Source organism: Scyliorhinus torazame, chromosome 27, assembly GCF_047496885.1.
Source record: "Scyliorhinus torazame isolate Kashiwa2021f chromosome 27, sScyTor2.1, whole genome shotgun sequence".
Lineage (NCBI taxonomy): Eukaryota > Metazoa > Chordata > Chondrichthyes > Carcharhiniformes > Scyliorhinidae > Scyliorhinus > Scyliorhinus torazame.
The window spans coordinates 30,527,692-30,541,592 of NC_092733.1; the positions used below are offsets into that span (position 1 = coordinate 30,527,692).

At 51.1% G+C, this 13,901-nt stretch overlaps 1 protein-coding gene across 1 annotated transcript in view; it reads left to right on the top strand.

Annotated features, from left to right (window-relative positions):
* colgalt1a (collagen beta(1-O)galactosyltransferase 1a) overlaps window positions 1-12,170 on the top strand; it is a 61,062-nt gene extending 48,892 nt beyond the window's left edge. The window contains 2 exon segments of the mRNA XM_072491203.1: window positions 4,247-4,453; window positions 8,267-12,170. Of these exon segments, the coding sequence (XP_072347304.1) occupies window positions 4,247-4,453; window positions 8,267-8,534 (475 nt within the window). The 3' untranslated portion in view covers window positions 8,535-12,170.
* Window positions 12,171-13,901: the final 1,731 nt, after the last annotated feature.

A 13,901-nucleotide genomic window follows, 5' to 3' on the forward strand; every position in this document is an offset into this window, starting at 1 on the left:
CTTGTCTTTTGACCCCCTTTTATAATTCCACGGCATCGCCACCGGCAGCACCAGACAGCAGGCTGATCCTGGCGGAGTGGCTGCTGTTGGTCGCTGGGGATGCGCAGTTAAAGGGTGTCTCACTTCCCAGTATTACCAAATCTGGCAAGCATACTGTGCTCCAGGGACACCACGTTTCTGAAGCACCTAAACTTAAAGACTTTAAAAGAGTTAAGAGAAAGGGGCGGCACGTTGGCGCAGTGGTGAGCACTGCTGCCTCACGTCACTAAGGACCCGGGGTCGATCCCGGCCCCGGATCACTGTCCGTGTGGAGTTTTGCACATTCTCCCCGTGCCTGCGTGGGTTTCGCCCCCACAACCCAAAGAGATGTGCAGGGTAGGTGGATTGGCCACGCTAAATTGCCCCTTAATTGGAATTTTTTTTTTAATAGAGTTACGAGAAGTCACTGCCAGCTTCTGAGCGCAATTCGGGATGGCCAATAAATACAGGTTTGCCCGCACTACCCAGGTCCAAACTCCGGCCCATGTGCTATTCCTGCCCTCAATTCCCAAAGCACAGCTGGAATTGTCTGGGGCTTTCTTTGCTGGTTTCTGTAAATAGCTGTGTGGTCGCTTTGGTATAATTAGAAAGGGTTTGCAGTTTCTGCACCAAAATAAGCACAAGTGCGTAAGTACAGAGCAGACGGGGAGAACCTGTTCCCCCCTCGTAAAAGGATCGAGATCGGGAGTTCTCATGGTTATTTGAATGGAGACAATGTGCAGGGGGGGGCGGGGAAAAGGCAAGGGGGAGGGGGGCTGAGTCATAACGCTCAGCTGGGGAGCGAGTACAGACACGATGGGCCGAATGGCCTCCTCCTGCGATTCTGGGAAGTACGTATTAGGGCAATGATCGAGGCCCCAGTTAAACCACTGATGAGAGGAAGGGGCGACGGTCAACCGGTCGCATTCCAAATTGGGCAAAGTTAGCCGGACACTCGGCGACAGTCAGGCGAAGCTGCTCCACGCAAGAACTACACCTACTAGGATCAGCACGGTAGCACAGTGGTTAGCACAATTGCTTCACAGCTCCAGGGTCCCAGGCTCGATTCCGGCTTGGGTCACTGTCTGGGTGGAATCTGCACATCCTCCCTGTGTCTGCGTGGGTTTCCTCCGGGTGCTCCGGTTTCCTCCCACAGTCCAAAGATGTGCAGGTTAGGTGGATTGGCCGTGATAAATTGCCCTCAGTGTCCAAAATTGCCCTTAGTGTTGGGTGGGGATACTGTGTTATGGGGATAGGGTAGGGTGCTCTTTCCAAGAGCCGGTACAGCCTCGATGGGCCGATTGGCCTCCTTCTGCACTGTAAATTCTATGATACTCCCGCTCCTCAGCCGAAAGGTCAAGGATTCAGTTCCAACTCCAGAGATTTAAAGGCATAATCCTGGCCGACACTCCTGGAGCCTGTATTGAGGGAGTGCTGTAGGGGCTGGTTTAGCACAGGGCTAAATAGCTGGCTTTTAAAGCAGACCAAGGCAGGCCAGCAGCACTGTTCAATTCCCGTACCAGCCTCCCCGAACAGGCGCCGGAATGTGGCGACTAGGGGCTTTCCACAGTAACTTCATTTGAAGCCTACTCGTGTCAAGCAAATTTTATTTCCTTTCTTTTCATTGTCGGAGGCACTGTCTATCGGATAACACTTCCCCACTCAAGTGGATGTGAAAAATTACCGTGGCGCCATTTGAAGAAGCGCCTCGACCAGCAACCAAAAAGAAAGCAGGGTTGTATCTCTGCTGGTAATGAGATTGTGCTGCATTCATGTTAGCTGCCTTGTGTTGGCTTGGTGTCACAGTCTGCTTGATAACCCCCCCTGTCAAAGAGAACAAATGTCAATAATTAGATTTTGTTGTTGTTGAATTTCCCGACACTTTAATAAAAGCGGCAGCTGAAGAGTCAAGTGTTGCACTGAACCCCGGAACTGACTTTAACAAAGAGTCACCCAGAAGCGCAACGTTAGCCCCCTTCGCTCGCCACAGATGCTGTCAGACCTGCCGCGTTTTCTGCTTTTGTTTCTGACCTTGCAATTGACTGTTTCTTTTCGTCATGCACCTTCTTTGGAAGGATGTTCACGCACAGTCCTCGGACAAAAAGACGGCCGTCAGAATTATAGAATCCCTGCAGTGCAGAAGGGGGATATTCGACCCAGCGAGTCTGCACCGACTCTCCGAAAGAGCACCTAACCTAGGCCCACCCGCTCGGCCCTATCCCCGCAACCTCACCTAACATTTGGACACTAAGGGACAATTTAGCACGGCCAATCCGCCTAACCTGCACGTCTTTGGACTGTGGGAGGAAACCGGAGCACCCGGAGGAAACCCACGCAGACACGGGGAGGACGTGCAGACTCCGCACTGACAGTCACCCGAGGCCCAAATCGAACCCGGGTCCCTGGCGCCGTGAGGCAGCAGTGCTGAAGGTATCGCCTTTTAGAATTTCAGGACATCTTAAAGCATTTTACAGTCAATTTAAATGTTTTTTTTTGAAGTGTAGTCACAGTTGCAACGGAGGAAGCGCGGCGACCAGCTGGCACACAACAATCTCCCACCAATAGCAATCTGATAATGATCGGGTGATCTTTTTCTTTGGGATGTTGATTGAGGCATAGATAATAGTCGGGATATCGGGGAGAGCTCTTCGAAACAAAACCATGGGATCTTTGACATCCAACTGAGAGGGCCTGATTTTAATATGAGACCTGAAAGATGGTACCTGTGGGGGTAGTGTGGGACAGCATTTGGTTGGGGGGGGGGTGGGGGGGTGGAGACAGTGATAATGTCACCGGCACGTTCTCCCCGTGCCTGCGTGGGTTTCCTCCGGGTGCTCCGGTTTCCTCCCACGGTCCAAAGATGTGCAGGTTAGGTGGATTGGCCATGCTAAATTGCCCTTAGTGTCCAAAATTGCCCTTAGTGTTCGGTGGGGTTCCTGGGTTATGGGGATAGGGTGGGGGGGTGGGCTTGGGTAGGGTGCTCTTTCCAAGAGCCGGTGCAGTCTTGATGGGCCGAGTGGCCTCCTTCTGCAATGTAAATTCTATGATTCATCTATGATTCAAAGTGGTGCAGCAAGCCACTCAGTTTGAGGGCGATTGGGGATGGCAGCAGATGCTGTCCTTGCCAGTGACACTCGCAGCCTGTCAGAAAGTGTTTGTTTCTTTTCAAACATCTCCAAGCGTGCAGCACTCCCTCAGCCCACCACTGGAATGTCAGCCTGGATTTTGCCATTGGACTTGAAGTCACAATATTCCGTCTCGGAGGTGATCCTATTACCCATTCCGCCAAGACTGACAATTTGGAACACAAAGCGTCCAGTGTTGAGAATCGCGACAGTGGGTATTTATTTTGCTGTTTACCTTTAAATCTATGTTTTCAATCTATCTTCCTTTCATTCCCTGGCTTCTCCCTGCTTCAAGGGCAGCACAGTAGCATAGTGGTTAGCACTATGGCTTCACAGCGTCAGGGTCCCAGGTTCCCGCTTGGGTGACTGTCTGTGTGGAGTCTGCACGTTCTCCCCGTGTCTGCGTGGGATTCCTCCGGGTGCTCCGGTTTCCTCCCACAGTCCAAAGATAGAACATACAGTGCAGAAGGAGGCCATTCGGCCCAGCGAGTCTGCGCCGACCCACTTAAGCCCTCACTTCCTCCACCCTATCCCCGTAACCCAATAACCCTTCCTAATCTCTTTGGACACTAAGGGCAATTTATCATGGGCAATCCGCCTAACCTGCACGTCTTTGGGCTGTGGGAGGAAACCGGAGCACCCGGAGGAAACCCACCCAGGCACAGGGGAGAACGTGCAGACTCCGCACAGACAGTGACCCAGCGGGGAATCGAACCTGGGACCCTGGAGCTGTGAAGCAACTGTGCAAACCACTGTGCTACGTGCTGCACTGTGCAGGTTAGGCGGATTGGCCGTGCTAAATTGCCCTTGGGTTAGACGGGGTTGCAGTGTTGTGGGGATAGGGTGGAGGTGTGGGCGTGGGTAGGGTGCTCTTTCCAAGAGCCAAATGGCCTCCTCCTGCACTGTAAATTGTATGATTTTTACAACATTGGCTTTCTTCTCTGATCAGATTCTTCATTGACCTTCTGTAAGGGTTTCTCACTTGGATTCCCAACTCCGCGGGATCCCATCCTCGTTCTCATGGTCCTCCGTTGATTTTTCCTCCCTCCGCTTTAACCTCCCGCAGCTCCTTTGACAGGATGCCCTGTTTCTGCTCCCTGCAGCTACATCGGCCGGAAGCGGATGCAAGTGGATCGTCCGGAGAAGGCGGTGCCCGGGGTCCGGAACTTGGTCGAGGCCGATTACTCCTACTGGACCCTTGGATACGCTCTCTCGCTCCGCGGGGCGGAGAAGCTCCTCGATGCCAAGCCGTTTGATAAGTTGCTGCCCGTGGACGAGTTTCTGCCCGTGATGTACAACAAACACCCCGTGTACGTACCCCGGGACCAGGGTCTGCCCGTGTTCTGAAATGCAGGGGCGGGGGGGAAGCTGGGGAAAGGAGACACTGGCCGTCCTGCGGGTGTGACATGAATAGGCCGAACGGGTGCAAGAATGGAAAGGAGTTCCGACTCTTCCCGCTTCTCGCTTTTTGGGGTTAAAATCAAGCTGTATGAGGGGAGATCAGGCCAGCTCGGCCGGCTAGGTGGCTAGCATTTGATTCAGCATAATGCCATCAGCGCATGGTCGATTCCCATTCCAGCTGAGGCACCTGCCTCCTTTATCTCCCCGCACTTGGTGATGCAGGTGGTGCTTCTCAGGCTGTTGGGGTTAGAATAGATGGGTGCAGAAAAGTGTGGGGTGATTCATTCTGGAAGGAATAACAGGAAGACTGAGTACTGGGCTAATGGTAAGATTCTTGGTAGTGTGGATGAGCAGAGAGATCTCGGTGTCCATGTACGTAGATCCCTGATAAGTTGCCACCCAGGTTGAGAGGGTTGTTAAGAAGGCGTACGGTGTGTTAGCTTTTATTGGTAGAGGGATTGCGTTTCGGAGCCATGAGGTCATGTTGCAGCTGTACAAAACTCTGGTGCGGCTGCATTTGGAGTATTGCATGCAATTCTGGTCGCCGCATTATAGGAAGGATGTGGAGGCTTTGGAAAGGGTGCAGAGGAGATTTACCAGAATGTTGCCTGGTATGGAGGGAAGATCTTATGAGGAAAGGCTGAGGGACTTGAGGCTGTTTTCGTTAGAGAGAAGAATGTTGAGAGGTGACTTAATTGAGGCATACAAGATGATCGAGGATTGGATAGGGTGGACAGTGAGAGCCTTTTTCCTCGGATGGTGATGTCTAGCACGAGGGGACATAGCTTTAAATTGAGGGGAGATAGATATAGGACAGATGTCAGAGGTAGGTTCTTTACTCAGAGAGTAGTAAGGGCGTGGAATGCCCTGCCTGCCACAGTAGTGGACTCGCCAACACTAAGGGCATTCAAATGGTAATTGGAGATATATGGACGATAAGGGAATAGTGTAGATGGGCTTTAGAGTGGTTTCACAGGTCGGTGCAACATAGAGGGCTGAAGGGCCTGTACTGCGCTGTAATGTTCTATGTTCTAACCGGCCCGGACACGGTGGGCCGAAGGTATGGTGGGGGGGTATGGTTCTATTGTACCCAACTCTATAATCATATGTCTCTCTCTCTAATAGAGGATGATGTGGCGATGCTGGCGTTGGACTGGGCTGAGCACAGTGAGAAGTCTTACAACAACAGGTTTAAAGTCCAACAGGTTTGTTTTGAATCACTAGCTTTCGGAGCACTGCTCCTTCCTCAGGTGAATCTGAGGTCCTTCTTCACCCGAGGAAGGAGCTGCGCTCCGAAAGCTAGTGATTTGAAACAAACCTGTTGGACTTTAACCTGGTGTTGTAAGACTTCTTACTGTGCTCTAATGGAGAAGCATGCCTCCGGTCCCTCGTGGATTGGGGCTAATTACCTACCTACCTAACCTAAGGGGAGTGTAGTACAGGGGAGTGCAGTTCATGAATGCACTGCAGCACGGTACTTACAGTACAATGAGATATATTGCAGCAATCCGCTCTTGTGGAGTGTGAGTAGGAACCGTCTCCTAACGTCCTTTTAAAGCAACTGTGCTCCCCTGACTTCCTGGCTAGGCTAATGTAAGTTGTGGGGGGAAATTGCGGCTGAATGGGGTAGGGGGAGTGGTGGGGGTGGGGGGAATGATGTTGGAGAGCGATGGCGAAAGATAGGTCATTATATTCTCCAGATGGTGAGGAGTTAGCTGTGGAGCACAAGTACAGAAGTCACTTAAAAACTGGTGGGCAGGCTCAAAAAGTTAAAAGTGGAGAGTTAATCTTCATGTCAAGAGGGCTGAAGTTATGTTCCAGCTGTACAGAGCTCTGGATACGCACGGCAGCACGGTGGTTGGCACTGCTGCCGCACAGCGCCAGGGACCCGGGTTCGATTCTGGCCTCGGGTGACTGTCTGTGCGGAGTCTGCACATTCTCATAGATGATCATAGAATTTACAGAGTAGAAGGAGGCCATTCGGCCCATCGAGTCTGCACCGGCTCTTGGAAAGAGCACCCTACCCAAGGTCAACACCTCCACCCTATCCCCATAACACAGTAACCCCACCCAACACTTAAGGGCAATTTTGGACACTAAGGGCAATTTATCATGGCCAATCCACCTAACCTGCACATCTTTGGACTGTGGGAGGAAACCGGAGCAGCTGGAGGAAACCCACGCACACACGGGGAGGATGTGCAGACTCCGCACAGACAGTGATCAAAGCTGGAATCGAACCTGGGACCCTGGAGCTGTGAAGCAATTGTGCTATCCGTGCTGCCCTAAGTCTGTGTGGGCTTCTCCCAGTGTCTGCGTGGGCTTCCTCCGGGTGCTCCGGTGTCTTCCCACAAGTTTCAAAAGACGTGCTGTTGGTAATTTGGACGTTCTGAATTCTCCCTCCGTGTACCCGAACAGGCGCCGGAATGTGGCGACTAGGGGCTTTTCACAGTAACTTCATTGGAGTGTTAATGTAAGCCTACTTGTGACAATAAAGATTATTATTATTAATAATAAATTTGGGGAATTGGCCATGTGGGGTTACGGGGATAGGCCAGGGGAGTGGGCCTAGGTAGGATTGCTCTTTCGGAAGATTGGTGCAGACTCGATGGGCCAAATAGCCTCCTTCTGCACCGTAGGGATTCCGTAGATTGCATCTGGAGCACTGCATTCAGCTCAGGTCACTTCATCTCGGGCAGGACAAATTGGTGATGCAGGAGATACAGTTCCAGGATGATAACGGAGCTGAAAGAGTTAAAATGTGAGACCGAGCTGATTGATTTGCTCACATTCCCTTGAACTTAGATGATTGTGGAGTTGTCTAGTTGAGGCACTTAAGGTGATTGAGGAAGTTGAGAGGGATGAACTGCCTACCCCAGTGGGGGAGTCCAGAACAAGTGGCCCTACCTAGACCGTGTCAGGAAGCACTTATTCACGCGGAGGCTACGAGAATCTGGAATTTGTTCTCCTAAAACGTTGTTGAGGTTGGGAGTGCGTGATGGTTTACAAAGTGGAGATTGATGAATTTTTGTTGGGTGCGGGTTACAGAATCATAGTGGGTAGATCAAGATTAGATACAGATCAGCCATGAGCTTAACTAAACGATAAAATGGGCTCGATGGGCCGAATAGCCTCTTCCTTATGTTGCTAAAAGGTGTCTCTGATTGTGCTTCAAAGGGATGGACCTTTGACTTCTGGATCAGGCTGGTTGGGGCAGTACAGTGGTTAGCACAGTCGCTTCACAGCTCCAGGGTCCCCGGTTCGATTCCCGGCTTGGTCACTGTGTGGAGTCTGCACGTTCTCCCCATGTCTGCGTGGGTTCCCTCCGGTTGCTCCGGTTTCCTCCCACAGTCCAAAGATGTGCGGGTTAGGTGGATTGGCCGTGCTAAATTGCCCATAGTGTCCAAAAAATGTTAAGTGAGGGTTACTGGGTTACGGGATTGGGTAGATACGTGGGCTTCAGTCGGGTGCTCTTTGTAAGGGCTGGTGCTGACTCGACGGGCCGAATGGCCTCCCTCTGCACTGTAAATTCTATGATTCTATAGCCTTGGCACTTAAAGGGGATCGATTCAGGGGTAATAAGGACTTGGGTGCATGCAAGTTGATTCTCATTCCTCAGACGTTCTTCCTTTTCCCTCGCTCCTGCCGTGTCTTTTGCCGTCTCTTTTCTTGTCTCTCCCCTCGGCCTGTTTGAACTTGGCAGCTTTCTGTTCCCCCGCTAGGTCGGAATACATGGATCACTTCGAGAAGCGCGACCTGAGGGCCTTCTCCGTGGAGCCGCTTCTCATCTACCCCACGCACTACACGGGCGACCAGGGCTACGTGAGCGACACGGAGACCTCCATGGTCTGGGACAACGAGAAGCTGAAGACTGATTGGGACCGCGCCAAGTCGCAGAAGACCAAGGAGCAGGCAAAGATCCGGGAGGCAGCGCAGAACCTGGACGTGTCGCACTCCCCGATCGACTCGGCCTCCAGGGACGAGCTGTGACGGGCGGCCCATGCCGGCGCACGATGGCGAATTGTGGGTGGGGGTGGGGGGGGGGGGCTGCAGCGCAGGAACCGGGACGCAACCTCTGTGCCAACGGGTCGGAATGACCACTGAACCCCAGCTACACCCGGTGCCGTCCTTCACTGTGGGGGGAGGGAGGGGGGGGGGGGGGGGGGTTCTGTGCTGACTAACCATTAATTGTTGACTAACTTGTAATGTGCCTCAATGTATATTAATAGTTAGGTATACACGATTCACCTCAAAAGGACTGAATACCTCGCAGGGCCACTGCTACGAGTGAGTTGCATGTTTCGGAGTGCTGTAGATGCGACATGGGAGGTGTGCGACTCAGGCAGCAATGCAATACAGACCCAGTGGGTTGTCCATTATGCACTTGGCCAAATATTCAGTTCTGTGACTTTAATACAATGGAATGTCAAGCAAGGTGCGTACAGTGGGCACCTTGACACGATGCCGCCTAATTTGTGTTGCCCTAAGGTGCGATTCTACTCTTGCTGTCTCAACATTCTGTCTATCTTACAAATGTCATACGAATATCATAAAATGTATTTTGTTGCAGCTATTCCACCCTTCAATTCCCACATTTAAAGGTCGGTGCTCCTTCTCACGATGTTTGGCGTGGCTTCCCCCCCGCCGCAGGTTTCCCATCGGTTGCCGAGCGATCCCGTCAGCCGTAGCCGCGGTGACGGCGCGCTGTTTCTAACCAGTCAGGTTTGCTGTGTCGCCCTGCCAACTGGCATTCTGGGAAACAGGTGGAGCCCTGTCAATGAGAAAGGGGGGGCCCCTGAACCCCTGCACCTGAATAAACGACAAGGTAGCAAATATACTCCGCCTCCCCCATCCCCCATACAAAAGGTATGACCCACATGAGAGGAATCACTGCTCACAGGAGGGATGACAACGTGGGTCGTGGTAAAGGATCAGTGGCCCAACTCTGCGATTGTGGCCTGTGAGTAAACGAAAGTGAGGTAGCGATTGACCATGGTTGAATTGAATGGCCGAACGGGTTTGACGGGCTGAATGACCTCCTGTTCCTGTGTTATCCGCACCCGGGCTTTCGGGATAGTTCGTACCTACATGCAGCGGGTATTTGCGCAGTGAATGTCCCGTACGTTGGTTACAAACGTGGACAGTGCCTCCATTTGAAGGGCATAAATATAACTCTGATTTGGGGGTTTTCTTCGGTTTCAGGCAAGAATAGGGAAATTCGCTAATGAGAATGAGGATAGTTGGTGAGCGGCTGGCCGATATTCAGCATTTTATGCTCTCGTCGGAAGTCGAAATTACTCTTCGGGCGTTTGCAAGCAGTCGGTGGCTTCCAGTTATTTTTCAGACACGGTGTCTGCTAAATCTATTACAAATCTCTGGCATGCCCATCTGACACGTCTCTGAGGATTTAAAATTCCTGGATCCAGCTGCTGTTAAAAGTTTATTGCACTGCTGTGTCGCCATGGAGATATCAGATGCCCAGAACATGAGTCAATTCTATTTCTGCTTTTTCCTTTTGTAAATATTTCCTATATTTTTTTTGCTCGTCTTTTTGAAACTTGAGCACATTTTTCAGCAGGAAAAGTCTAGACTATAGGCTCAGTTACTCAGCCAATGTGCCTTATCGGTGACAAACTGATTGTATCCAGCAAGTTACTGGCTGGTGCAAGGAACAATACTATTCTGAATGTGCTCCTTAACTTAAGTACATTGGCAGAAAAGATGACTATCGTTCATTTAGTTGGTCATCAAGGTCCTAATCTCTCCCACTCTTGTCAAATCTGCATGCCCCCGCTTTTGATCTTTAGCCTGTTCTGATCTCTCCCCCTTTTGTCTGATCCCCATATTTGCTCCCGACTATGCGAAGAGGTTTAAGCGAAGTTGTTTGTCCATCTCCCCTCTTCTCAGTCCTGTCCTGTGTCCCGGTCTACCTTCCAGCCATTTACCGAGTTTTACCTTATCTTGCCTGTCCCCTTTGAAATCTTGGAAACTTTTCCAGGACTTTCCCTCCGTGCCGCCCGAGGGTGTCCGCCTGGATCGTGTGCTGAAGGCCCGGAGCGGGGATCAAACCCTTGGCCTCCTGGCACAAGGATGAGAGAAAGATCAACCGAGCCCAGTCGCAACAGTGAAATTGTTTGTGGGGGGGAATTGGTAACGTTCAAATACCGAATTTCCACAGGCCTTCTGAGAACTGATGTGCCAAAACCACCCCATTTCCCCAAGCGGAGGAGGGATTGCAGAGGATAAACGGCACGGGAGCAGGTCGGTCAGCTTGCCAGTCCATGCTGGGAGAATCCCTGTGGAAGCTCACCAAGGTCACAGCTGTAGTCTTGAAGTTGGGCAGAAGAAAAATGCAGTGCAAGGTACTGGACAGATTGTAACAACTGGCTGGCACCTGATGAAATGACTCGGTGTCCTCCAGACATCGATGGCCTCGATTGAGTCAACCTGGACCTTGCTGACCCCTAATCTTCCTTTCAGACATGTGGAAGCCACTACAATGCACTTTGCCTACCTTGAAAGATGACTGTCATCTCATCCCTGCCACCTTGCCCTTAGGGGACCTGGTACCGAATGTACTGGAAGAGTATTGGGGACTGGCAGAGACTTCACCGACGTCCAGCATGATAATGGAACCAGCATTCTTCACCCAGCCCCTTTTTGCCTGACCCCAGGCAGCCGGCTGAAGCCAGAAGGCTAGGCCATCGTTTAAGGCACAGACTTTTCATCGGGGTGGCTTTTCCTCGCTCTGCCTCCATGGCTGAAATTTCTCCTCCTGTGCCTCGATAGCCAGAACTGGGCCCAGCATTTGAGGTGGGGTCTGACCAGACCCCAGAGCAGCGTACAGTGTTCACCAGGCGCCTAGATCTTTATTCAACATCGCCTTTACTTGTTGCAACCTTCTTTGCATTGGTCTGCATTAGGTCCCATGTTCTACCCACTTGTTTCTCCCCACCTCGCAATCACCATCTCCTTCCAATGCCACTGCCCCCAGTTTGGTGCCTGCACACTTGGCCGAGTTGCCCAGAGATTCTAGGGCCCCTGACGGTGATCATCGGGTCACTCCACCTCGGTAGTACCTCTCCCGCCTGCCATTGCTTCTCCTAATCAAGTGCCTGTTGGTCCCGACCCTACGGCCTATGGGGTTACAGCACAGGAAGAGTCAGTGCCTTCAGAAGTGGGGGGGGGGGGGGGTTGGAAGCAGAGGAGTAACATTTTCTGCAGCTAATCTTTCCTGACTGAAATAACCAATTCCAAAACCGCCTTTCCTAATCAACTCCCTCCCACCCTCTCTCTCTCTCTCTCGCGCTGTTGTGATGGATCGGCACTGATTATACAAATTAAGTGACGCGGCTGTGAGTTTCTAACTACCTGGTGCTTAATCGCAGCCAATTGTACAAATAGATGATCTTAGAAAACATTTTCCTGAAGCCTTTGTACTTCAATAGCAAGGTCTTTTTATAAAGTGGCCATTCACGCCAATGGTGTTATGGCTGATCTGCCTCCGACGCGTCCATTATCCTAGCAATGTCTAGGAATTTTTTTATGTTATTTAATATTTTCCATTTTCTGTGTTTATATCTATGTTTACTTCGCAATTTACGATAAAGATTTTATACAAACTCAGATCTCTCCTTTTGTTGGATGTTTGTTCTCTCAGTTGAGGCTAGCACAGGGCTATTGGACCCCGCAACACCCAGTCACCCAGAATGTCCTGTGGACCAGTGGATGCTACTGCAATGGACTGTGTGGTAATGGACACTGCAGCATTTGGCTCACCAAACCTCCACCACCCAGTCTTCTAGTGCCTGCTAAACCTGCCATAATCAGTCACGTTTGTGACACGATTCATTGATCATGAGGATGGCACGGTAGCACAGTGGCTAGCACTGTTGCTTCATGGCGCCAGGGACCCGTGTTCGAGCCCCGGCTTGGACCACTGTCTGTGCGGAGTCTGCACGTTCTCCCCCTGTCTGCGTGGGTTTCTTCCGGGTGCTCCGGTTTCCTCCCACAAGTCCCGAGAGACGTGCTGTTAGGTGAATTGGACATTCTGAATTCTCCCTCGGTGTACCCGAACAGGCGCCGGAGTGTGGCGACTAGGGGATTTTCACAGGAACTTCATTGCAGTGAGTCTACCTGTGACATTACTAAAGATTATATTGTTATAATGCTTGTTAGAAGCAACGCACATTCATAAACAGGAACCCAGGACAAGCATTCGAAGCACCAAAGCATTTAAGGTAACGGGACAAGTGCTGGAAAATGGGATGAGAGTAGATGGGCGGTGCTGAAGGTCTTTTTGTGCTGTAAAACTGAGACTCTAAGCCAGTGCTGGGCAACCCAGGCTGGTGAGTGGGCCTGATGTGTGACCCTCCTTCATCTCAAGTGAGCCGCAATATTGAAATCGGACTTCTTCACTAACCGTGACCCCCATGAATAAGATTGAATACGTTTAGTGCAGGCTAAATCTTTCACAACGAGTTAGAGGAAATGCTGAATCATTGATATTTAATAGAACTGTTATCAACTTCAGATGGTGAAAACAAAATAAATATTTACACTTTGGACACTGAGGGAGCACATGGCTCTCAATGTCAATGTTGTGAGCAATCAGCACACACCTCGCTTCACTCGCTTTACGTGGGAATCACTTCAATCAGACTGGTAGGAAAAAAAACGGCACGGATGGAAATCAGCGGAATGTGGCGATCCTGCAAGTGGACAACAGTCTCGTGCCCTGCACCCAGAACCCACATGAGGCCCCCCCCCCCCCCCCTGGGCCACAGGCTGCCCACCACTGATACTAAGCACTGGAGGATTAGATGTGGGACCGATGAGCTGGAAGAAGTGATAGCGGAGTGATTGGGATTGACGGATAATGCTTGGTCCTGGATTGGTTTTGATTCCGTGATTGGGGGGGGGGGCTGGAGAGGAAATTCCCACAGACTATTTGTCTCCGTCGTCTCTTATTTTGTTTCTGTTCTTGACACACCCAGATTCTGGGGCGGGCGTGGGGGTGTAGAGTTGCCAACAATGGTTAAGTGCATTCCTGGAGGTTTCATAGAATTTACAGTGCAGAAGGAGACCATTCTACCCATCGAGTCCACACCGGCCCCTGGAAAGAGCACCCTACTTGAGCGTCACATGACTTGCCCCCCTCACCAACACTCCAGCAGTTAGTCGGCCAACACTCCCGTCCTCGTGACGTACTGACGTCCCGTGCAAATTGGAAAGCAAAAACATTAATAATGCAATTGGATGATGCTGACAATCGAACAACCTTCTTTCCCCCCACCCCCAATCACCATCATTTTAAAAAATGTGGTAAAGCGAAATGAGACAAATCGATCTTTTTTT